Source organism: Talpa occidentalis, unplaced genomic scaffold (genome assembly GCF_014898055.3).
Source record: "Talpa occidentalis isolate TD23 unplaced genomic scaffold, MPIMG_talOcc4v2.1 talOcc4.15, whole genome shotgun sequence".
Taxonomy (NCBI): Eukaryota; Metazoa; Chordata; class Mammalia; order Eulipotyphla; family Talpidae; genus Talpa; species Talpa occidentalis.
In genome coordinates this window covers 65857447-65880911 of record NW_023601543.1, presented here as the reverse complement: position 1 = coordinate 65880911, position 23465 = coordinate 65857447, and the positions used below count along the sequence as shown (strand labels likewise).

The window sequence follows — 23465 nt, the reverse complement described above, 5'->3', positions numbered from 1 at the left end:
GTTTTATGCTCTTTTTTAAAACCAAATTTTATTGATCAGTCATTCATTTAGAAAGCTATATTCTTTTGGTGGTACAGCTTCAAACCTCCTCTCATTCCCGTTGGGATCACCCCTTTTACCTCTCTATTAACTCTAGCTGTTGTACAACCACTCTCATTCATTAGTCAATTTTCATCTCATGTTGAGGATGGCACCCTACCTTCCTATCTCTCTCATGTCCAGGGCACTGGGTAGCAGTCAGGGAAAATAATGCTAAACCCGGGCTTTGACATCTACAACATCTCACATAGCTTTGTTCTGTTTACATACTTAGCCTAAAGATGTCATGTCTGCTTGGGAATACTAGAGTCATCCAAATGTTTAGTACATTTACTATATTTTAATTTCCTGTAGTTGTGTCTGGCATGATTTTCGATGGCATTGGTACAGTCATGATAACCGGGTGTCATGGTTAAAATTATAGCCAAATCGTTTGGGTTGCAATTCCCAACTCCACTATTTCCTATTTGTGTGACTTTGGCCAAGTAATTTAACTATTCTGGATCTATTATTATTTCTTCCTCTGTAAACGTAGAATTTATTCAATAGAACTTATTTATATACTGAGATTTTATGTGTGTGTCTTTGTGTGTATATACTTATATATGCATATATGTACGTAAGTATCAGCTCATAACTACTCTCATTTATATGCACACGTAAGTGTATGCATATAAAACAAGCTTTTCAGTTAACCAATGATTAGCTAATTTCTGATAATAGAAAAGGAAACAGATTGCACCAAGTCTGCTGTTTTCATTTCCTCATGGGAAGAAGCAGCATAGCAGAGAAGAAAGTCAGACACAAGTCACTGCATCTCTGCCACCATGGGGAACTGGTTTGTGAATGAGGGACTGTCCATCTTTGTCATCGTAAGTAATGATAAGGGATAAATTATCTTACTTGTCTGATTTCTCTTAGGAATTAAATAGAGAAAAGCTATTTTTTGTTTGTTTGTTGGAAAAAATTGTGTTGAAACTGATTCATTGTGTGAATGTAAGTCTATTTATAAGCAGATCAGGTCCATTCTTCCAAAATTATTAATGGAAAGGCTGTATCTAGGGACTTAACTACACCTAGTTTAGATCTTAAATTTTTAGAACTAAATTATCCAGCAGTTCACAGAGGATGTAGAAGGCATTTCATGCTAGTGATCTCTGAGTCTGAATTGTTTAGTAATGTTTGCTCAGGAGCACATTTCTTTTTATGTGTTTAAACCACTTTAAAAATAACCAATTGAAAGTTTATGCCATTTTCCAAATAACAAGTACGAGATTGGCTCATGTATGAGAAACTGGGCTTTATTTCAGTAATCACACCAAAAATAATTGTTGTCACATTTAAAAATTACTTTTATTTCTCTGCTATTAATCTTTAGTTAACTGCAGGGTCTACAAAAATTCAAGGGAGGAAATCAAAATATCTACTCTCATGTCTACAGTGTATAGGATATATATTAAATGTATATAAATCAATAGTCTACCTTGATAAACAATCTTTGTAAGTAAATGTCAAATAAACATGTTAATTTCTCCACTTTTTAGCATAACAAAGACAACTATATTTTTAAGATAGTCTCAGCAAACAATTATGAACAATTGGATAGATAGAAATGTGATTTATAGGGCCTCCCCTGGTGGTACAGCGGTTGAGCACTGGGCTGCGAAGCTGCCCGCAGCCTTGCAGCCTCTGCAGCACCGATTCGATCCCCGGCCACTGGGTTAGGGTCCCACATGGCGCGCAGACCTATCCTGCCACGCCCGCTACTCCCCTCAGCAGTGTATTTCATCAGTCTGCCTGTTCTGTTCCCCGCTCTGGCTCTGCTAAATTCTCTCATCCTCCTGCGCTTCTGACTACAGTGCTTGTATAAATAAATAAATAAATCTAAAAAAAAAAGAAATGTGATTTATAAATAGCCATTCCAAATAGCCAATGAAAGCATAATACATATGTCAAAAAGAACACTTACAAATGGAACCTTTGACAGAAGTTATCATGAAATATTGAGTCTTTGAATTTCAGAGTTAGAAATTAATGACATAAATAAGAACACAAAAGAAAAATACCAGATGGTTTCACTCATAGCAGGAATCTAGAAAACTTAAATAAGGGACCAGGAAAAAGAATAACTATAATAAAGTAAAAATCAAAATCAACAAACAACTATGAACCAGAGACACTCTATGGGGGATGGGGGGCCGGGAGGGGAGGGTTTGGAGTCAAAATAATAGGGTTGCAATTGTAAAAATTCTTAAAAAAATAAAAATAAAAATATATAAATAAGAACAGCAAATATTTTCTTTTAAAAAACATTGGCACCAAAGCAACTTTCTAATGCAATATAGAATTCTTCTGATGACTCAGAGCTGTGAACTTGATTTCTTATTACCATTTTAAGAACAGATTAAGCCTATAGAGGAAAAAATCCAATTTATACATTTAGCTCTTACCACAATTTTCCCCAAGAAAATGGCCTCCTAAATTATATACTTGATATACTTGAATGTGAAATCAGAGCTTGGAAATCAAGAGGAAGAACGAATGAGAAGGTTAGGAAATGGAGAAGTTATTTTGGCAGCTTCTTTCCCAAGTGTCTGTGGAATTTTAAAAACTTCAAACCAGTTTTTAAAAGATCACTATGGAGCTGAAGATAGAGGACTAAGCAGTGTCACCACTTGATGCAGTCAATGCTTGGGATGAAATGAGCAGTCACTGTCTAGAAGGGCCTCTTTTAAAAAAAAATCTGGTGCTCCTCACCCCTTTATTCATGCCTAATAACCCCTCCTTCAAACGTTAAATGAAACTTACTAAATAGAAGTAAAAGCTTGACATTGTAGTTGATGAGACTCTCACTAAGGGAGTTAGGACGCTATGTGGTAGAGGAAGATGATAGGCAGCTGTGAGAACAGAACACAGGTCCACTGGTGTGGGGAATTGTATAGTGACACAATCTTTCTCCTTTTAAGAAGAGTTACCCACTATCACCTAAGGTTAAGAAGAAAAGAAGATGTGCCTCCCCTGGTGGCACAGGCGGTTGAGCGCCGCACTGTGAAGCTGTCCGCAGCCTCTGCAGCGCCGGTTAGATCCTGGCCAGCCAGCGAGAGTCCCACATGGCGTGGCAGACCTCTCCTGTCACGCCCGCTGCTCCCCTCAGCAGTATATTTCGTCAGTCTGCCTGTTCTGTTCCCTGCTCTGTCTCTGGTGAATCCTCTCACTCTCCCACACATCTGGCCTGTACCCGGGCTCTTGTATAAATAAATAAATAAATAAATAAATAAATAAATAAATAAATAAATAAATCTTTTTTTAAAAAAAGAAGAAGAAAAGAAGAGAAAGAAAGGAGGGGAGATAGACTGATAATAACATGGCAGACTGGCAAAGTAGTAAAACAGTCACAAGGAACAACACAGTGTACAAAGGTTAATTACAGAGAAGTGTCATGACCCCATTGTAGGAAAGAGCTGGCCCCAAGTTGGTTACGCCATGTTTGTAACTACCTTGGATCAAGGCTGGAGTTGGGAAATCCTAACCCTGATGTGACTCCAATCTTGTATTAAATGGACCTGTTGAAATGCAAAATATTGATGTGATCCTTTTTCCCTTTGGGCAGCTGCTATGGCTGGGAATTAACGTCTTCCTCTTTGTCTGTTTCTACCAAAAATATGATCGTCCAGACAAGTACTACTACACTCGAAAACTTCTTGGGGTAAGTATGAGTTCCGTCTCATACAATTATCAACTGGCTGACATTTCTTATCTGAGATTCTGATTTGTATTCCTTTTCACATTTTAAATAAATATTCTCATAACCCAAACAACACCCTTATCCTTAACACCCCCCCCCAACTGCAACTCCCTGGACCAAGGGTCTTTAGGCCTTCCAGTGTGGAACAAACTGAAATGTGACAGAGGGTCCCAGCAGCATGCTTCCTGCCCCAGGAACCACAGTGCCATGATTTAGCCTAAAGGAGAACTCAAATACTGTCTCTGGGCCAGAAGGCCAGGATGGAGATCTGAATCCAGGATGACATGGGTGGAACAAGTGGGACTTTCCACATTCTCCAAATCATCTCCTTCCTACCAATTCTGTTCATAGACAGCCCTGCTCCTAGAGACATGTTATGAACTGATCTTCAGAAATGAAGCCTTTCCCTATGTACAAAGCCTTTGAAGAACTTGCCCGAAGGTCACATTGGTTAACTATCCAAACAGAGGGAAAGCCCCTGACTTTGCTTGGGTCCTTTAGCATTCTCTGTTTCCTTGCATTGCCAGATCTCCTCTTTATCACAAATGAAAATAATTGCAATTACAGCTGCCCCCAGAGGATATCATTTGTTATATCATGCTGAAACCGTGAATTTATCGCTTAATAACATTAATTTTAACTATTATAAATATGATTATAAGTAATTATAATATGTAATTATACTACATTATTATAATTACTGTTAATGTCTTCAGGTTGACGCTTAGAAGGATGATTTCCCTGTCTTTCCCCCTCCAAAATATGCAACTTCTTTAGGCATTATAAAGATAATTATAATGCCAAAACATTGCACCACACCAATTTAAGTTGCTGTTGAGGTCAGTCTAAAAAAAAAAAAAAAAAAAAAAAAAACCTCTTTAAAAAGATTCTGTTTCTATACTGAACCCTAGTTAATGATATGCATGCTTACGTATTTAAGGGAAAGTCTGCAACTTACTTCAAAATGCCTCCAAAAATAAAATGAGCTGATGGACAGGGTGGGGGGGGGAGGGCGGGCAGATGGATCAATAGATGGATAGACCTGTGATAAAGCAGGCATGGTAAAATGTGAAAGTATTCATTGTGAAATTCTTTCAAATTCTCTTTATGTTGGAAAATTTTCATAATAAAATATTGGGTTTGAGGGTAAGGTCCAGATTAAATGAAGGGGTCCCAGCAGGTCCTTAAGGTAAACCCTTGGCTCTAAAAAACCTTCCTTTCCAGATGACCACTTGTCTCTGCTGTACAAGTCTCGAGCTGGGGATGTGGGGATGGGGAGCAGTTTCTGTGCCTAGTGGAATCACTCTACTTCTTATCCTGCCTCTCACAGCCAGCGCTGGCATTGGCCAGGGCCCCTGCAGCCTGCCTGAATTTCAATTGCCTGCTGATTCTGATGCCAGTCTGTCGAAATCTGCTCTCCTTCCTCAGGGGTTCCAGTGTGGTAAGAACAAACATTTAGAAAATTTGAGTTCCTCAAAATGTAAAGGTGACCAAGTGAAATGTCTTTCTTAGAAAAAGCAAACCAATGGTTTGTGAGGATTCCAGCCTCTGCAGAACGTCTGTGAGCCAAGTCATGACTGATGCTCTAGTTTAGTTCTGTATTAGTTGTTGATGGCGCTCCCTGGCACAACCATTTAACCTGAAACAGACATTAAAAAGATACCAATCAACCTGTACTGCTAACACTAGCAATAAAGCACATGTGCATGTACACACAGCCAGGCACGCACAACATAATATCCGTGCATCTGTATAAACAGGGCTTTATGAGACCGACATGAATCCTGGGATTCATCTTACAGTGCTGTTTTTTCCCCAAAATTTCAAGTCAGAGAAAATCTCTTTTGCGGCAGACATCCCAGTAGATGGAATCAATGAGTGATGAGTTACCCTGCAATAATGTAACTAATAAGTATTGGCGCCATGGAATTGGGGAGTTCCGAGTTTCTAAATGTCCAGTGCTCCCTCAGCCATGACTTCAACAATTTAGTGAGCCCCTAAATGTAGTATGCTAGAAGCAAAAAAAAAAGAACACTTTGTAGGAAAAACCTTTATAACTCATATAATGGTATATTCATTTTTATTAACATTATTACACCAAAATGAGAAACAAGGAACTTAGAAGCTACACACCCACTCAAGGTCACATTAGTTAACTATCCAAAGCAAAATATCATGAGTCCCATAGAATGTAACAAATAAAGAGCTACAGGGGATCAAAGGAAGCAGAAATTATCTCAGGTGGGGCTGGAGATGAAGAAAGACTAGGGAAGGTGGAATCAGACATGGGCACAGGAGGAAGAGTCTCTAAGGGGTGTATATGAGAGGGAAAAACATTCTACATGGAGAAAATGGCATGAGCAAAAGCTCAGACAATGGTGAGGAAATCATATTTTTCAGAGCCTATTATCAACACGACTTGGAACTTGTTTTTTTTTTTTTTTTTTCCATTCCTGAACACACTGAAGCAGGTAGCAGGGAAAAGTTAAGGGTTGGTGCCCTGGTCAGATCTGTTCCACTGCCTCATGAGTGACTCCGTTTTCTCCTTTTAATAAAATTATGTGTTTCATATTAACTAACTTTTAAATAATCACATATTAAGGAGAGATCATTTATAGAGGAGTGAAGCAAGCAATCTACTGGAGGAGAATGGAGGGATTGTAAAGGACAGGTGTCTGAAGTGAGGCTGGAGAGGGGAGCTGGAACTTTGCTGGTCAAAGAGTTAAATTTATAGCTGAAGAGTTAATAACACTAAATTTGGTGATCAAAGGATATTTGCGGGAAGGAAAGTGATCTAAATTGTCAATAACAAGTAAAACTTGCCTTGAACTCTGTCTCAGTTTTCCTAGTCATATTAATTTCACATTGATACTAAGATTTTTTTCTTTAAGAACACTGATACAACACTCAATTTATTAATCTAAGATTAGGGGGTTATAATACCAATAGACATTGATTACAGGATTTGCAAATAATCGTCTCAACCTAAGACACCACATTTGACTGCAAGTTTGATTGATGAGCTACTTTGATGGATGAAGTACCATGTCTAGTACAGCACCCTCCCGGGTGCTTAATGATATTCACACACTGTAACTGTTTGTGTCTAGGGAGGCACATTCACTTTCATTCTCCTCCTGTACCCTGATACTTTCTATAATAGAGGAAGTAAACCCTGAAAAACAGGCAGTGTTTTCACCAGAAGGGCCCATGAAGAAATCCTCATTGCCCCACATGCTCAAGTTGCACTGCCGTTGAGCTGCCCCTCGAGCAGTGCATGTTGTAATGGCCGCTGTTAGGCTTCCTGTGACCCAGGAGGGACCATCCTCATGAAAGTCTCAAAAATAGGTGTGAAATGAGGCTACTCTTCAAATTACAGGGAAGTTCAGCTCTGTAACCAGAGACCTGTATGTAAAAGAAAATATTTTTAAAATTTGCTCAAGCAACATTCTTGTATAGACATGGCGTGCTCAGGCCTCCTGGCTTCCCAACCTGAAATGTGAACTCTGCAAAGGAACCTTCTTTTTCTATTAAGATTAAAGTGAGTACACTGTGTCTCATGTGGGAAATCATAACAGCTGCCACTTACTGGGTCTTCATATATCTCACTTCATGGAACCTGCAATCAAGACAGTGAGGTGGGATTGAAATTAATGTGGGAGCGTTAGAATTCAAACCCAAATCCATGTGCCCCAGAACTTATTCACTTTACTAAACTCCAAGCTGTCTTGTTTCAATATTAATGGTCTTAGAAAGTCTATGATGTATATGAATGTTTGAGCAACTGAAATTAACCCGCAAGTGGCAAGGATGTTGTACCTTCAAGGATTCATTACCAGGACAGTATGTGATCTCAGTAGTTACAGAACATCCTGTTCAGTTTGTAATGGTCTTAATTATTTAGACTTTGTTTTATAACCCTTCTTATAATCTGGAGAAAGAAAGTCTGAGGTTTGACCCACGCTGGGAAAGATATGGGTAAAGGCTCTTTGTTGAGGGATTTGGAGAAGGAGCTCCGCTTACAGAAGTTCCCAAAGAAATCTTAATAACTCCAGCTTGCCGTGAAGAAATCAAGTTCTAGCTGGGTGGAAGTTCTAGTCTTACGATCAGAAAAAAACAGGAAGGTGAGAGAGTGAGCATTTACGTGTGACTTTACAAAGTCTGAGAGTGAGAAGCCCTTAGCGTGACTCTACTGCTAACCATGTGGTCTAGGGCAAGTCTCTTGAACTTCCTGTCTCATATTCTGTTGTGTGTGTTTTTTTTTTTTTTAGGTGAAGAGCAGGTGAGATAATGCAAATGTACAAATGAATATGATATTTTAAAGGTTTATTAATTGATGAAGCCTGTCAACTAGTGAGTTGTCAGTCAGCAAATATACATTGAGTACCAACTATGTGCTTAGCACTGAGTAAAGTGTAAGACACAGATGGGTCAGGAGCTCAAGGCACATAGAGCTTTATGGAGGAGATAGAGAATAAGCACCTAATTTCAAAATTATAAAGAGTGCCATGCAAGTAAAGTGTGTTCTTCCTGTTTATCACATATTCTACTGGCAACATTACACTAGACATTACTCTCAGCTTCTTTGCATGAGTTTTCTAGATTCGAGTTTGGTTTTTGCAAATCCTCTCAAATTGCATATAAATGTCTCATTCAGATTCAGTGATGGCACATGTGGCGAGGCCAGGTGTATGCAAAATAGAACTTTTAAGTTTCTGTCACAGCCTTGTTATATTGCATTAAATATGTTCTTCTTTTTTGTTCCATTTCTCAATTTTTGAATTTTTTCTTCAATATTTGAATAGCGTGTGGAAACCTGCCAAGATGACTCAATAATCTCCCTCACACTTGAATGATAGTTCATTGAGATTGGGCACGGCTGTAGGTGACAGTAATAGAGAAACTTCCCTTTAGATGTCAATGGAAAAAGCAAAGAGGCAATTCAGGAGGAAGCTATGGGACATGATGGAAGCTTCAATAATTGCTATGTGGCTGCAATAATTCAGAAGTGACACAAAAGCACAAAAATTGTGTCTTTATATTAAAAAAAAGATGTATCTGCTTGGTGGAGAGGAGCAAAAAAGATTCACTGGCAGCGAAGCCCTTCCTTCTCATCCCACCGCCTACCTGTTTTGTCCTCACTTTAGGAAATGGTGAGGAAATTGTACCTTGAAGTCCTATGTAAGTATGACTTCTGACTTCTTTTTAGATTTTTTGCTATTCCTGATCATATCACAGCACATACGAGGGAAAAATGAGGATTTGGGATGTTAATAAAACCCATTCCAGCCTCCCATGAGGGACAAGTACCCTCTGTTTATCCTTTTAATATAATATATGTGTTTCATAACAGGTAGCTTTTTTAAATTGACCTATTAAGATCAAGCAGAGTATTAGTGAATGGGCCTTGTATTTCCCAAGTCGGTATCTCCATTGTTCTGGCATTCAAATAATTTTTCTCTAAAGGTCTGTTGCTAAAGTTGATATGGATCATGGAAACCTGTGTTTCATATTTTTGATGATTCATATTAATGATGATAAGGATAAATGATGGAAACAGTATAAAGACCACAACCCAACTACATTCTTTTTCTTTGGATGCACCGTGCAGGAGCCAGTATATTTCCCCCCCCCCATTTTCAAAATGATTTGCTAGCAAGTAGAAAAGAAAACACTGTGGCAATTGTAGCTATGTGGGTAAATATATTTCTTTGCCTTTTGAATAATCATAGGTTCTATGACAGTGAAATTGTAGCTCTTTTAACCAAATCATATTAAAGGATTTTTAAAAGCACATGACAAATTGCTCTGCCTACAGAAGCTTACCTGCTGGCCAGGGAGTTAAGCCATACTAGATGAAAAGTTAAATTATGATACCAAAAAAATCAATTCTTTATTAGCCACCTTTCAGTGGCTCTCTGAAGTAGGCCTATAAGGGAAAACTGATAAATAGGTGAGGAACCTGAGCATATTGTTTGATGTCACACAGCTAGGCTGGGCTCCAACACAGGCGTGTTATGTGACAGCAAGACTCCAACCACATTCCATCACTCCAATAAAGACTATATTAATTTCCTCTTGCTGTGTAACAAATTTCCACGAATGCAGTGGATTAAAACAACCCCCACGTAGTCGCTCACAATTTTACAGGTCCGAAAGTCCAGCATCCTGTGGATGGAGTCTCTGCTCTGAAGAAAAATCTTCCAAGCTCACTCTTGTCAGCAAAACTCAGTTCCTTGATGTTGCAGGACTGAGGTCCCTTTGTCTTTGCTGATGGTCATCCAGGGGCAACCCTCAAGTCTTGGGTGTTCCTGTATTCTTTGCCAGGTGGCTCCCTCCATCTTCAAGCCAGTGAAAGCACGTCAAATAATTCTTGTGCTTTGCGTCTCTGACTGCCTCCGTCTCTGACTTCTAGACCCAGCTTTAAGGGACACATATGATTGGTTCCACCAGATTGTCTCTCTTTTAAGGTCAACTTGGGGCTTTTATTACCTCCGCAAAGTCTCTTTTGTCATTATGTAGCAAAAATGAAGGCATAGCATCCCATCAGATCACAGTGAGGTCCCACCCACACTCAAGAGGAGGCGATTATATCAGGTCTTGGGGATCATCTTAGAATTCTGCCTACCACAGGAACTCTTTTATTTATTTATTTGTTTGTTTTAATTTATACAAGAGCTGGGGTACAGTCCAGAGTCGCGGGAGGGTAAGAGGATTCACCAGAGACAGAGTGGGGAGCAGAATAGGCAGACCGAAATCACTGCTGAGGGGAGCAGTGGGTGAGACAGAAGAGGTCTGCCTCGCCATGTGGGATTCTCCCTGGCCATCTGGGAATCATACTGGTGCTGCGGGGCTGCGGACAGCTTCACAGCATGTTGCTCAACCTGCTGCGCCACTGAGGAGGCCCCACAGGGACTCTTAAAACTGTGGAGGAATCTAGCAATGGGAAAACAGGAAAAAGATATTTCCTAAAAAACGTATTTAAGAAAGTACTAAAACAATGCATAGCAATGCATAGCAGTTGAAATAAGCACAGAAGACAATGAAGCTATATAACAATACAAGAACAAAAATAATACAAGTCCATTTTTCACCAACAGAAATGTAAAATGCATGATTTCAAACCGAAAACCTGAGTCACCGCTCAGCTCCTCCGGTGGACAATGCTGCTCCCCTATTCTCCGAGCATTCACTGTTCCATTAGATGGGACAGCTGCCTTCTGCAAGTCCCAGTCTGTCTCTATCTGAGGATTTGCTTTCATCCATCCCCTGGGGCCAGTCTGAAATGCCAGGTTGTTGATGTCATAGGAGCAGCCCTCAGCCGATGACAGATGGGAGTTGGTAGAGGAATATCTAAGCTTCCTAACCACTCAGGTTAGGGGTTGAGATTTTATTGGCTGTTCACTCTGCTCTCCTTAAAGTTCTATGAATCTCTGTGTCAGTACGTCTACTCTCAGGAACAAAGCAGACAGACTGACCTTTTAACTAGTTTTCTGGAAGGCAAAGCTCTGATCCAATCACATACTTTTTTTTAGCCCAAAGTCTAGGGCATTGGCCTGAATCCAGATTCAGATTCAAACCCACATTTCTTACCTATGCCAATAGGACAATCATACTAAAGCATTGACCAAAAACTTTTGATGTCAAGGAAATGATGTGATGTGAAATAACAGAATATTGATATCTCTGGTATCAGATAGTGTATATCCCACCCCTGCCACTTATTAGCTCTGTGACCTAAGCTAAGATAATTTCCCTATGCTTTTATTTTCTCATCTGTGATACAGCGATAATAATGGTGCCTCCATGAAAGGAATGATGTAAGAATAAAGTGAGTTAATGCTTGTAAAATACCTAAAGCAGATCCTGGCACAAGTTTTTTGTAAATATTAGCTGTTGTTATATTTGCTATTATTATTTGGTTAGTGATCTCCCTTGTGATGATATCTCTGTTGACATAGGCAGTAGATAGTTTTTTACTCTTCCAATAGTATGTGTGTCTTAGAAGGGTATTGTTCTAAAACTATTCACTTGTTCTAAAACTGTTCGCTTGTCTTTATCCCCATTCAACTCTTAGGCTTTTGAAAGCCAGCCTGCCCTTCATTAGTTTCAACAGCCCATCTTTATTGAATAAATTAATCTGAACTAGAAACAATGTGGTTAGATATACTTTCTGTCTGAATTCATATTTTATGCAATTAAGAAATAGATTCCAGGAGACACTTTAGATCACAAGTATGAGAACACAATATATAATGGTTAAGCCTGCTATGCCATTGACTGTTTGACCTTGGGAAGATGACTGCCAGTATCTGAGCCTCAGTTTTGTCATCTGTTAAATAGGTAGAATGGTACAGTTAAAAAAGTATGGTTGTGAGAATTAAATGAGATGCCATGTATCTAATGTCTGGCACAGGAAAAACCTTTTAATTAGCAATTGGTGTGTCATTCTTTTCCCCTTAATCCAAAGTGCTGTTCAACAAGAATTCGAAGACAACTGGACAGGAACCTCACCTTTCATAAAATGGTGGCATGGATGATTGCACTTCACACTGGTAAGTTTGTTAAGATATTTGCAATCGCAAAGAAAACTTGGGACCAGAGTCCCCGCTTTTCTTAGAGGGTTTTTTGAAAGACATTGACCTTTATAGGTAGAATAGGTAACGATTGGCTATGTTGTATTTTTTTTAATTTTTTAAAAAAGATTTAATTTATTTATGCATTCAAGAGCTAGGGTACAGACCAGAGATGTGGGGGGTGAGAGAACTCACCAGAGACGGAGTGGGGAACAGAACAGGCAGATTGGCTAAAGCACACTGCTGAGGGGAGCAGCGGGCGACGCAGGAGAGGTCTGCTGCGCCATGTGGGTTGCTCCCTGGTCAGCCGGGGATCAAACTCGTGCTGCAGGGGCTGTGGATTGCTTCACAGTGCGGTGCTTAAACCTTTGAGCCACCAGGGAGGCCCTATGTTATATTTTTTTTAATGATTTCTGTTAAAAATAGTTATCACTGTTTCTGCCATCCCCTAATTAAGATTTATTTCTTCAAGTTTTAAAACTTTTTCATCTTGCACACTAAATAAAATCCCAGTGTCTTCATGGTTTTCCCCACTTTTTAATATAAAAAATGTTTGTTAGTCCACATATGAAAGTTTTATTTATTCATTTAAAAAAATACTTGATCAAACATAGATTACTAGATTTCTTACACCTTATCAATGTGGTGCTATTAGCACAAGAAGTGATTTATGCTGACTGCAGAGCTGAGGCTACCAGATGAGAGAGTGGGGAACTGGAGCAAAGGGGAAGGGGGCCTACTTAACTATGGTGGAGGATTGTTGGGGTTTTGGTGGTAGTCGTGGTTGATAACAGCCATTTATAAAGGTGTGAACCTATGCCTCTAAAATATATACAATGTTGTAAATCAACATTACCTCAATAAACATAATTTTTTTGAAAAAAAGATTTATCTATCAAATTGCCACTGATTCACATAATAAAATAATTAACACGCCAGGCAACAAACTAGCACTCATGCGTAGTGATAGACAAAACAGACTTTTATTCTGCCTTTAGGAGTTTGTCCCTAAGCTGAGAAAAATTGGTTTAGTTTGCAAGCATTCAACTGCAAACTAAAATCAGGAAGGCTTTCTGAGCTGTAACAAACAACATGGTTCTAATGAAAATGCATGATAAAATCTTGTTAGAATGCAACATTGTAAAACGGTTAAGAGGACAGGTATGGGGCCTCGTTGGTGGCGCAGGTGTTAAGTCTCAGCGCCATCAAGCTAGCACCAGCCACTGTGGCCTGAGTCGGATCCCCGACCAGGGAGCTACCAACATGGTGAGGCAGACCTCTCCTGTCTCGCCTGCTGCTCCCCTCAGCAGTGTATTTCAGTCAGTCTGCCTGTTCTGCTCCCCACTCTGTCTCTGGTGAATCCTCTCGCACGCCCCCCCCTCCCCGCACCTCTGGCCTACACCCCAGTTCTCGTATGCATAAATAAAAATAAATCTTAAAAAAAGAGGACAGGTATGCCAGAACAGCTTGGATTTGATTCTAACTCTGCTACTTCTTAAGTTGGTGACCTTGGGCAAGGTGTTAAGCAATCTATTCCCCAGTTTCCTCATCTGTAGATGAAATGGTAATAGTCACTACATTTCTGGATCAATAGAAGTATTAAGTAATTATAAAGCAACAATAGTGCTTTTTAATAATGCTTGGCTACTAGCAAGGCCTATGTAAATGCTTGTTAAGTAAAAAAATGCATTTTTAAAAGAGATTCATACTTACAGTCATTGGTCTGTATCAGTTTTCTATCAATTTTCTATAAAATCACTCTCCATGGAGTAATGTCACAATCAGGTAAATGAGCCAGTCAAAGACATACATTATAGGAGAGTCTTCTTGTTTGAGCACAAATATATCAGGGGAAGAGAAACAAACAGAACACATGTAAATATTCTCAGGAATCAAGATTATTTTGTAGAATCTCAAAACTTGGGTTGTTAGTTCAACACCTTCATTTTACAAATGACAGAACAGAGACCAGGGCTTCCCTGGTGGTGCAAGGGATTAAGACACAACCTATGAAGCTTACCACAGCCACTGCAGCACGACTTTGTTCCACAGCCAGGGAGATACCCACATGGTGCAGCAGACCTCTCCTGACTGGCCCACTGCTCCCCTCAGCAGTATATTTCAGTCAGTCTGCCTGTTCTGTTCCCCTCTGTCTCTGGTGAATCCTTTCACTCCTCGCACTTCTGGCCTGTACCCCTGTTCTTGTATGCATACATAAATAAATCTTTTTTTTTTTTTAAATAAGATGCTCTAATTTTTTTTTTAAAGTTTTATTTATTTATTTATTTATACAAGCACTGGGTACAGTCAGAAGCACGGGAGGGTGATTATACAAGCACTGGGTACAGTGAGAAGCGTGGGAGGGTGAGATAATTCACCAGAGCCAGAGGGGAGAGCAGAACAGGCAGATGACGAAATACACTGGTGAGGGGAGCAGTGAGTGGCAGGAGAGGTCTGCGTGCCATGTGGGACCCTTGCCAGCGGCTGGGGATCAAACCGGTGCTGCAGAGGCTGGGGGCAGCTTTGCAACCCAGAGCTCAAACGCTGCACCACCTGTTCTGTTCCCCTCAGTCTCTGGTGAATCCTCTCACTCCTCACACTTCTGGCCTGTACCCCTGTTCTTGTATGCTTAAATAAATAAATCTTAAAAAAAAAAAAAGACCAGAGCCGTTAAGTGACTTGCCCCCATTCACACAACTGAGGCAGCTTAGCAACTTCGAATTGCCTTGCCGCTCTGATGGTGACATGCAGTTCTCATTTATCAGTGTCCTGGGCCATCCCTGTGTCTTTCTGTAACATGTCCTAGTCAGGGGCTATAAGCTGAAACCCATCATACAATAAAATCATGCACACCCTTCACCTTTTTGTTTCTCTTCTCTGTTCTCTTTAGCAATTCACACCATTGCACATCTATTTAATGTGGAATGGTGTGTGGATGCCCGGGTCAACAAATCCGATCCGTTTTTAGTAGCACTCTCTGAGATTGGAGATAAAGAAGGTGAAACTTACCTCAATTTTGCTCGAGACAGAATCAAGGTAAGTCTCTTCATTTCCCAATTCAGATGTCTCCTAGGCCATTAAAACTGAAGACTAAATGTCAGAGCATGAAGAACTCTAATTGACTAGAACAGTAGCAATGGCTACAGTTGATTCATCATCAGACGGACAAGTCTGTTGGTTTTTTAAAATATAGGTACAGAAAAAAAAAAATGTCTCCCACACCCAGATCCACTGTGTGGAGTGTCACTAGATGTTTTCCATTTCCTTGAGCTCACCAATGTGAATTTTGTGTCCTTGGAACCTAGAGCACCCTGGTCTCATCCATAAAAATGCCCGACAGTCAAATCCAGGAATCCATGTCTAGTCAAAAGTGGGTCTATTTCTTCCTGTAGTGAAGGAGACCTTACACCATGAGGACATGTGGGGCATCTCAGGGGGTGCTAATAGAGGCTGATTACAGCACTTGGCCTTGTGTTAGAACACTGTCGGGGGAGGGAGGGATCAGGAAGCGAGGATGTACTCTGGAACAAGTTTGAGTAGGAATTAGGGGTAGTTCTAAAATTAGGGATCTTAGTCATTTTTTCTTAGGAGACCAAATGAATAGAATGAGGCTAAATCTATAAGTAAAGAAGCAGCATTCACTCATGGTTTTGTCTATATCACACATGATTTCACAGTGACTTACTTTGACTCACTCCTTCACCAAAGCAGGGTGAGCTCATCTGAGTTGGAGTTCTATGAAATTGTTTATGTGAAATAGGGAACATTCTGTCCTAGGTACCAGGCCAGCCACCAGCTGACAGTTATCAGCATTGCTTTCCTTTTTTCTTATCTATGCCATCTGAGGGGTGGCCAGTGTCTGCTGTCATTCCTTGAAGCGCAGGCCTCTGGGAGCACCTCAACTGTTCCCCAGGGTCAGCCATTAGTTGAATCCACAGGCAAAGACTTCTTGTGTCCCCAATGTTGTTGAAGTTTTCTACACTCAGGGAGAAATGCTCCAAGTTGTGCTCATGTGCCCATTAGTTTGAGAAGATAGTTAAATCACATTTGCTATACATCAAATTCAAATCTGTTTTCTTTTATTTGGAACAGATTACAAGAAAAAATCCTTCATTTTACAGAAATAACTATACTTAAGCTAACATGAAAAAACTTGCCTGGGCTGCTTAGAGACAGAATTAAACCACATCAAACAAAAAAAAATTTTTTTCTATAGTGTCTTGGATAAATTTTCTGTTACTGCTCAGGGTACAATGAGACATAAGGGTTGGAATGCAAACAGAGTAGGTGACACTGACACTGGCATGCTCAGCCCAGATCTCTTTGGACCACTTTTGCTGTGACCGTGTCCCCAAACATTCTGTGTATGTGTTCACTTTCAATGACCTGCACTGCATCTCTTCCTCAGAGGACCATTCCAGGGCCACTGGGGTTCCTCTGCCCACAAGCTCAGAATCTGGAAATCATCTGATGGCTACCTTTGCCCTTAGCTAACAACTGATGGGTGCAGGTCATGAACACCCAGCTTCCTTGCCTTGAGTCAGGAGAAACTCTGAGGTGTGATTTACTCTCATGGCTCCCCGGTAGCAGGCTACAGATGCCCTCTGGAAGACTTGACCCGAGATCATCCTCTTACTTGATTTGTTCCTTTTCCTGTCCTGTTAACCATTCCCTTACCAGTTTCTTCCAGAGTACATCTTCATCTCAGAGTCAGCTTCCAGGAACACAGGATACATTTGCAAACTAAGCACTGTGACCCTTTCCAAATTGAAGAGGGAAAGGGCTTCAGACACTTTTAGGGTATCTTGTAGTCAACTTATGTCCTTTATTTGATACTCCGTTAGCACTAATTCAGTGTATCAATTCATATTTTCTGACACTCAACCACATAACACATTTTTAAATTGAGAATTATGCATTACAAGTCTATAGAACTCTGAGGGATGGTTAGGATTTGCTAAAGGGAGGGGGGGATGAAAATACTTACTGCCCTTTACACCTGACACTTTATAAATAGGTAGTTCAGCATTTGAGAGCCTCTGAGTAATGTGCATGTGTTTTTATTTTATAGAATCCTGAAGGAGGCCTGTATGTGGCCGTGACCCGGGTAGCAGGCATCACTGGAATTATCATCACACTGTGCCTCATCTTAATTATCACCTCCTCCACCAAAACCATCCGGAGGTCTTACTTTGAAGTGTTTTGGTACACACACCATCTCTTTGTGATCTTTTACATCGGTCTTGTCATCCATGGAATTGAGTGAGTGTTTAAACTCCAAAGTCAATTACTTTATGTCCTTCAGTTTATAGGTGTGATGCTCTGTTAGGGGCACAGTGACCTCCTTGTCTGTGTGGGGTGTATTTCTGCAGAGGGAATATGAGGGGACCACAGGTCAGTTAGTTGGAAACCACTCAGCAGCATTTTAATCTCTAGCTGTCGATTCCTTATTATTCACAGTGCAGTTACTTATAGCAAACTTGGGAAAATACACCAAAGTTGGAGTATCTTTGCAAGCGTATAAAGTGTAGTGAGAGTGCTGGCAGGGTCTTGGCTAGCTGTGTTGCTGTTTCCTGTGACTTAATCACTAGTAAATGAGACAAAACCCAAACTAGAGGAGTTAATGATTAGTCAGAAGGGTTTGAAAGTGGTCCAATGAATTTTGATTCAAGCCAACCATTTATTGATTGCCTACTCTATGAGAATTGGTCTAAGGCACTGTGGGGAAGATTAGAAGGAAAAATACATGGGTATTGCCTTCAAGACTTCCCGTATAATACAGATAAGAGGTAACTTACACTGAGCACTTATTATAGATGTAAAATGTTTCTTTTCACTCCAAAGGGAAAAGCTGCTCTTTCTATATCCATTGTAGACAGGGAAACAGGCTAAGGCAGGTTAAATACATAGTCCCAGCCTCCCAGTTGGTAAGTGGCTTGACTGGGATTGGAGCTCGGCAATCTAAAGATGGCCACGACAAAGATGGCCATGCTCTCACAGACACACAGTGCTGGGTTGTGTGATTAGGTGAGGTTTTTTTTAAAAAAAAAAAGATTTATTAATTTATACATACAAGAACTGGGGTACAGGCCAGAGGGCTGGAGGTTGAGAGGATTCACCAGAGACAGAGTAGGGAACAGAACAGGCAGATTGACTGAAATACACTGCATGAGGGGAGCAGGAGGCGAGTCAGGAGAGGTCTGCTGCACCATATGTGTCATCTCCCTGGCCAAGTATCGAACTCGTGCTGCAGTGCCTGCAGATAGCTTCGTGGGTTGTGTCTTAACCCCTTGTGCCACCAGGGAGGCCACTAGGTGGGTTTTTTTGTGTGTGTTTGTTTCATATTAGTTGATTCTCCCCCCTGCACACAAAAGCAGGCCTGGGGAAATTCCCTGGTGGGTACAGGGCTCCAGATAACTAGGGGCAGAGGAAGTAGGTACTCAAGGCTCAGTGAGCCTGAGAGCAGAGCCTCCCCGAAGGCCATCTGAGTATCTGAGTGTGAAAGGACAAAAGTGAAGAGAAGTAGCTTTGTACAGCCACGTGTATGCACTCTTGATCAACCTGCTGACCCTGACCCCTGATAAACTCTTCTAAGCACTGAAAACCCACGGAAACAGAATCTCTTGATGCTCCTAAAGCAATTGCTTGTCTTTAAATGGGCATTGGTCATAATCCAGCTATTTCAGAAAATCCAGAAGAAAATATGTATCTCTTTCCCTCTCTAGCTTAGTAATTCTGCCCCTTTACATCTGCATAGTTGTATAAATATGCATTTCCCTTTAGAGCAGGCAGAGGGAATCCATTTAACCCTTCATCTGAGGAGAACGCTACTCACACTGGTGAGCTGATCGCTTACAGTCTAACACCAGGATCGCAGCTGAATTGGGAATAAAACCAATAAAACCATGTTTTCTGACTTTGAGCCCATCATTAAGAAGAAAAGGAGAAAGTCAGATTTTTCCCCTATTACTTGCTATATGAATTTGAGCATTTAGAACTTTAGTATTTCTTGGACCCTTATTTTGTGTCTGGTATTTTAAAATGTGTCATGTCAATTGATTATGAAAAGAAACTTTTAATGAGATACTATTGTACCTTTTTTACAGCTGAAGTAAATGAGGCCCCAAAGAAATTGAATATCTTGCCCAAGGCCACCAAAATTGCAAGGAGTGGGCCTGGAATTTGACACCAAAGGTGCCTGACTCAGGTCCCAAATTGTTTTCGCAAAATCACTCTGAATCTAGTTACCTCACCTCTCTAAGTCTTGGTTTTCTCATATGTAAAATGAAACTACCTATATACTTAGCTTTCAGGCTTATCATGGGGATTCATTGACTGAAACAATTTGGATACAGCGTAGGCCTGACACATAACAGATGCTCAATACGTGCTAATTCTCTTCCCCAAGACTAGGCATTGAAAGGGATGGCCAATGATTTTGAATTGAGACTTTCCAGAATTTATCAAATGGCACAATCAATTTATATTTCCCAAACAAACTTTACAAAGAGTCTTCTGTGTCTCTTTTATTTTCTGAAGCCCCTGCCATTCTTGTTCCTGGAAGTCAAGGACTTGACTTAACTTTGTGCCTTCCCCTCTCCATCCCCCCAAACCTGCATTGTCTTATGTGTTAGCAGTTGCTTAATTTATATGCATTGAATTGAAGTGAAATGGCTCTGAGCCATTGAATTGAAGTGAAATGGCTCTGAGCTGATGTCCGTGAGTGTCATAATCTTCACAAACTTAAGTCTTCTTAAGTTGATGTTAACCTTTTGGTTTGATTTAGACAATTTTGACACAACCAGTGAACCACTCATACTCAGCAACGGCTGCCATGTGTGATTGTATGGGTTCTCAACTTCAATGTAGTGCCTGGCCAAGAGGAGTAAAATTAGCCCATGCTCTGCTGCCCACGCCCTTTGCCTGTGGGCTGGTCTTCGCAGTGGGGGATCTTGTTCTGATGTACACAAAGGTCCGGTGTGGGCTAGTAGTCACTATGTTAGGTTGGAAGTTTTTCTGGTTTTGTTTGTTTATAAATGAAAATAATACTTAAAACAGAAGCACAAATGCTCCCTTTAAGAAAACATGTATTGATGATCCCAAACTCACCCTCTATAAGGTCACATGTTTCTTGGTGCCACTGTCCATAGCTTTTCTATTCCCGAGGGAGACATATTTTCTTTCTCTTCCTCTACTCTGTTTGGTGGGGAGGGGGGGTGGTGTTAGTAAAATATCACTTTTAAGTGCAAAGCACAAGACCCATATTCAGATATCCCCAGAATCTCAAAAAAATTAAGAACTTAATTTTTTTGGTAATAAATGGTCTGGACTTACATTTACTCCCCAGGCGAATTGTCCGTGGACAGACCGATGACAGTTTGAAACATCATAATCCAAAAAACTGTGAAAGTAGTATCTCAACATGGGGAGAAGCCGGTAAATGCCCAGTGCCAAAGTTTGAAGGGAACCCTCCTGGGGTACGTATAATTCCATGTTGCTAATACAGTTTCATTACCAACAGTCTTCAATCCGTGTCTACTAAGTACGTGCAAATATCGTAGAGTTGTCCATTATGAATGCCATGGACGGTTAGAATGTTATAACTATCTACTTTTCTCTGCTGTAATTGTTGTCTACAATTATTTCCTGGAAAAAAGCTTTGCATTAGTCTATTATGAATGCCTGATAGAAAACTTGGAGAAGCATGGTTTTTGAAAATGTGGAGAAGCTGCTTGTGTTCAAGACATTCACCTTTCCTCTTCTGTCTGTGAAGACCACAATAATGCCTGTTACTGATTTTTATTTATTTTTAAGTGTTATTTATTTATGCATACAAGAGCTGGGGTACAGGCCAGAGATGTGGGGGTGAGAGGACTCACTAGAGACAGAACGGGGAACAGAACAGGCAGATTGACTGAAATACATTGCTGAGGGGAACAGCGGGTGAGACAGGAGAGGTCTGCTGCGCCATGTGGGTAGCTTCCTGGCCGGGGATCGAACTCATGCTGCAGTGGCTGCGGATAACTTCATAGGTTGCATCTTAACCCTTGCACCACCAGGGAGGCCCCACCTGTTACTGATTTTTAGAGGCATTCCCTCCTGAGCTCACTTGGATAGCTCAGATAATTACTTGAGAGGAGCCAAGAGCCTCTTCAGATCCCAAGAAATAAGACTTTCTTTTTGTTTGTTTGTTTATTTATTTATTTATTGATTGATTGATAGAGGCATGTTTTATTTATTTATTTTATTTGTTTGTTTGTTTTTGTTTATACATGCACTGGGTACAGTCAGAAGCGCGGGAGGGTGAGAGAATTCACCAGAGCCAGAGCGGGGAGCAGAGCAGGCAGAAGGACCGAAGTACACTGCTGAGGGGAGCAGCGGGCGGCAGGAGAGGTCTGTGCGCCATGCGGGACCCTCCTCCGGTGGCCGGGGAGCAGCCGGGGATCGAACCGGCGCCGCAGAGGCCGCGGGCAGCTTCGCAACCCAGCGCTCAACCGTTGCGCCGCCAGGGAGGCCCTCTTTTTTTTTTTTTTTTGAAGATTTATTTTATTTATGTATGAATACTAGAACAGGGGTGCAGGCCAGAGGTATGGGGGAGTGACAGAGTGGGGAGCAGAACAGGCAGACTGACTGAAACACACTGCTGAGGGGAGCAGTGGGCAACACAGAAGAAGCCTGCTGCACCGTGTGGGTTAGCTCCCTGGCCGGCCAGGGATCGAACTTGTGCTGCATGGCTGGCTTGATAGCGCTGAGACTTTAACCCCTGCGCCATCAGAGAGGCCCCAGGAAATAAGACTTTCTATAAAGTATTCTGAATTGGGAAGGAAGTTGATAAGGTGACACAAGGGGTTGCCTTTAGGCATTAGGGGGATCTGTCTTTGAGGTATAAAAAAGGCTGGTCAGCCAGGTTCATAACAATACCCAACGTCATTGCATGGTAGGCTGGGAGTGTGGCAAGAATGATCAAAGTAAAACGTGCTGAAAGATTTACCTTCCTTGTTGGAAGCTCCAAAGAGTTCCATTTCATGTTTTCAATATTTCTGCTCCATAGAATGAGAAGTGGGCCATATGATTCCATATCTTTTCCCCATTGCAAACAGTATACCTTATTTGTTATACTAGCCATCAATATAAAAAGAGGCAACAACAAATATTTGTATAGGGTTACTGAACAGGAATATTATTTTTTTTCTTTAAGCACAGCATAATATAAAGGGAAATTTCCCCTCCCATTTTCTTCTTTATTTTTTCCTACTCTCCTAATAGAGGAGTACTCTTCTTCTAGACACAGATGTTGTCAGAGACTTAACATCTGTAAGCATCTTTGCTCATTAGCTAGGGCAGCCAGCTACATGAGTGATATGAGCCAGCTACATCCATTGCATGAAAACATCAATAGGAAGAATTAAAAAGGGAACTGTTATTTAGCCAATAGTGATACTGGGTAATTCCCATGTTCTGAAACATCACAGATTCCACAGGTGAATCTAGAGAACTATTTTGTGTCTGTCTGTATTCAGCAAGTGCATTGCATAGCTCCTAAAGCTTAGCAGGATATTGGAGAAACAGTGAAATTCTTGCATGAAATTTCTCATCTTGCAAAAGATGAAGCTTTCCCTACACAGCCAGAGAAAGCAATCACAATGTTGCATTAAAAATATAGGGTTGCTGAAATCAACACCCTTTAGAGAAATGTTAATTCTGAAACTAAAACCTTGCCTGGCTGTAGTGTTATTGCAACTGCTGTTGCGACAGTAGGAGGAAATTCCATTCTTGTCGGTAGTTCCTCTTGGGAAAGTTTCATACTGTAGTTATAGTTCCCCAATATGGCAAGGAGAAAGTTTATTTGCAGTGGCTCAAAATTTATTTTAATTGTATATAATTCATGCGTGCTGTTGTAGAAGAAATTTAGAAATCTATAATAATGTAAAATATTTAAACAAACCTACAAAGTTTAACTTGACTTCTGGTTCAACCCTATGAATGTTTTATTAGCTATCACCCTTTAACAAATTCTTTATTCAATTTTACTCTAATTACAGACTTGGAAATGGGTAGTGGCTCCCATGGCCCTGTATGTGTGTGAGAGGCTGGTCCGGTTTTGG

At 40.7% G+C, this 23465-nt stretch overlaps 1 protein-coding gene across 1 annotated transcript; it reads left to right on the top strand.

Annotated features, from left to right (window-relative positions):
* Positions 1-814: 814 nt before the first annotated feature.
* Positions 815-23459, top strand: LOC119246750 (cytochrome b-245 heavy chain; the record flags this gene model as incomplete). Its single annotated transcript, XM_037513090.1, has 8 exons — positions 815-911; positions 3650-3745; positions 5115-5225; positions 12255-12339; positions 15251-15396; positions 17432-17622; positions 20708-20837; positions 23403-23459. Coding segments are annotated over exons 1-8 (861 nt in total), but the record flags the coding sequence as incomplete, so codon positions are not given.
* Between the last annotated feature and the right edge of the window lie 6 nt (positions 23460-23465).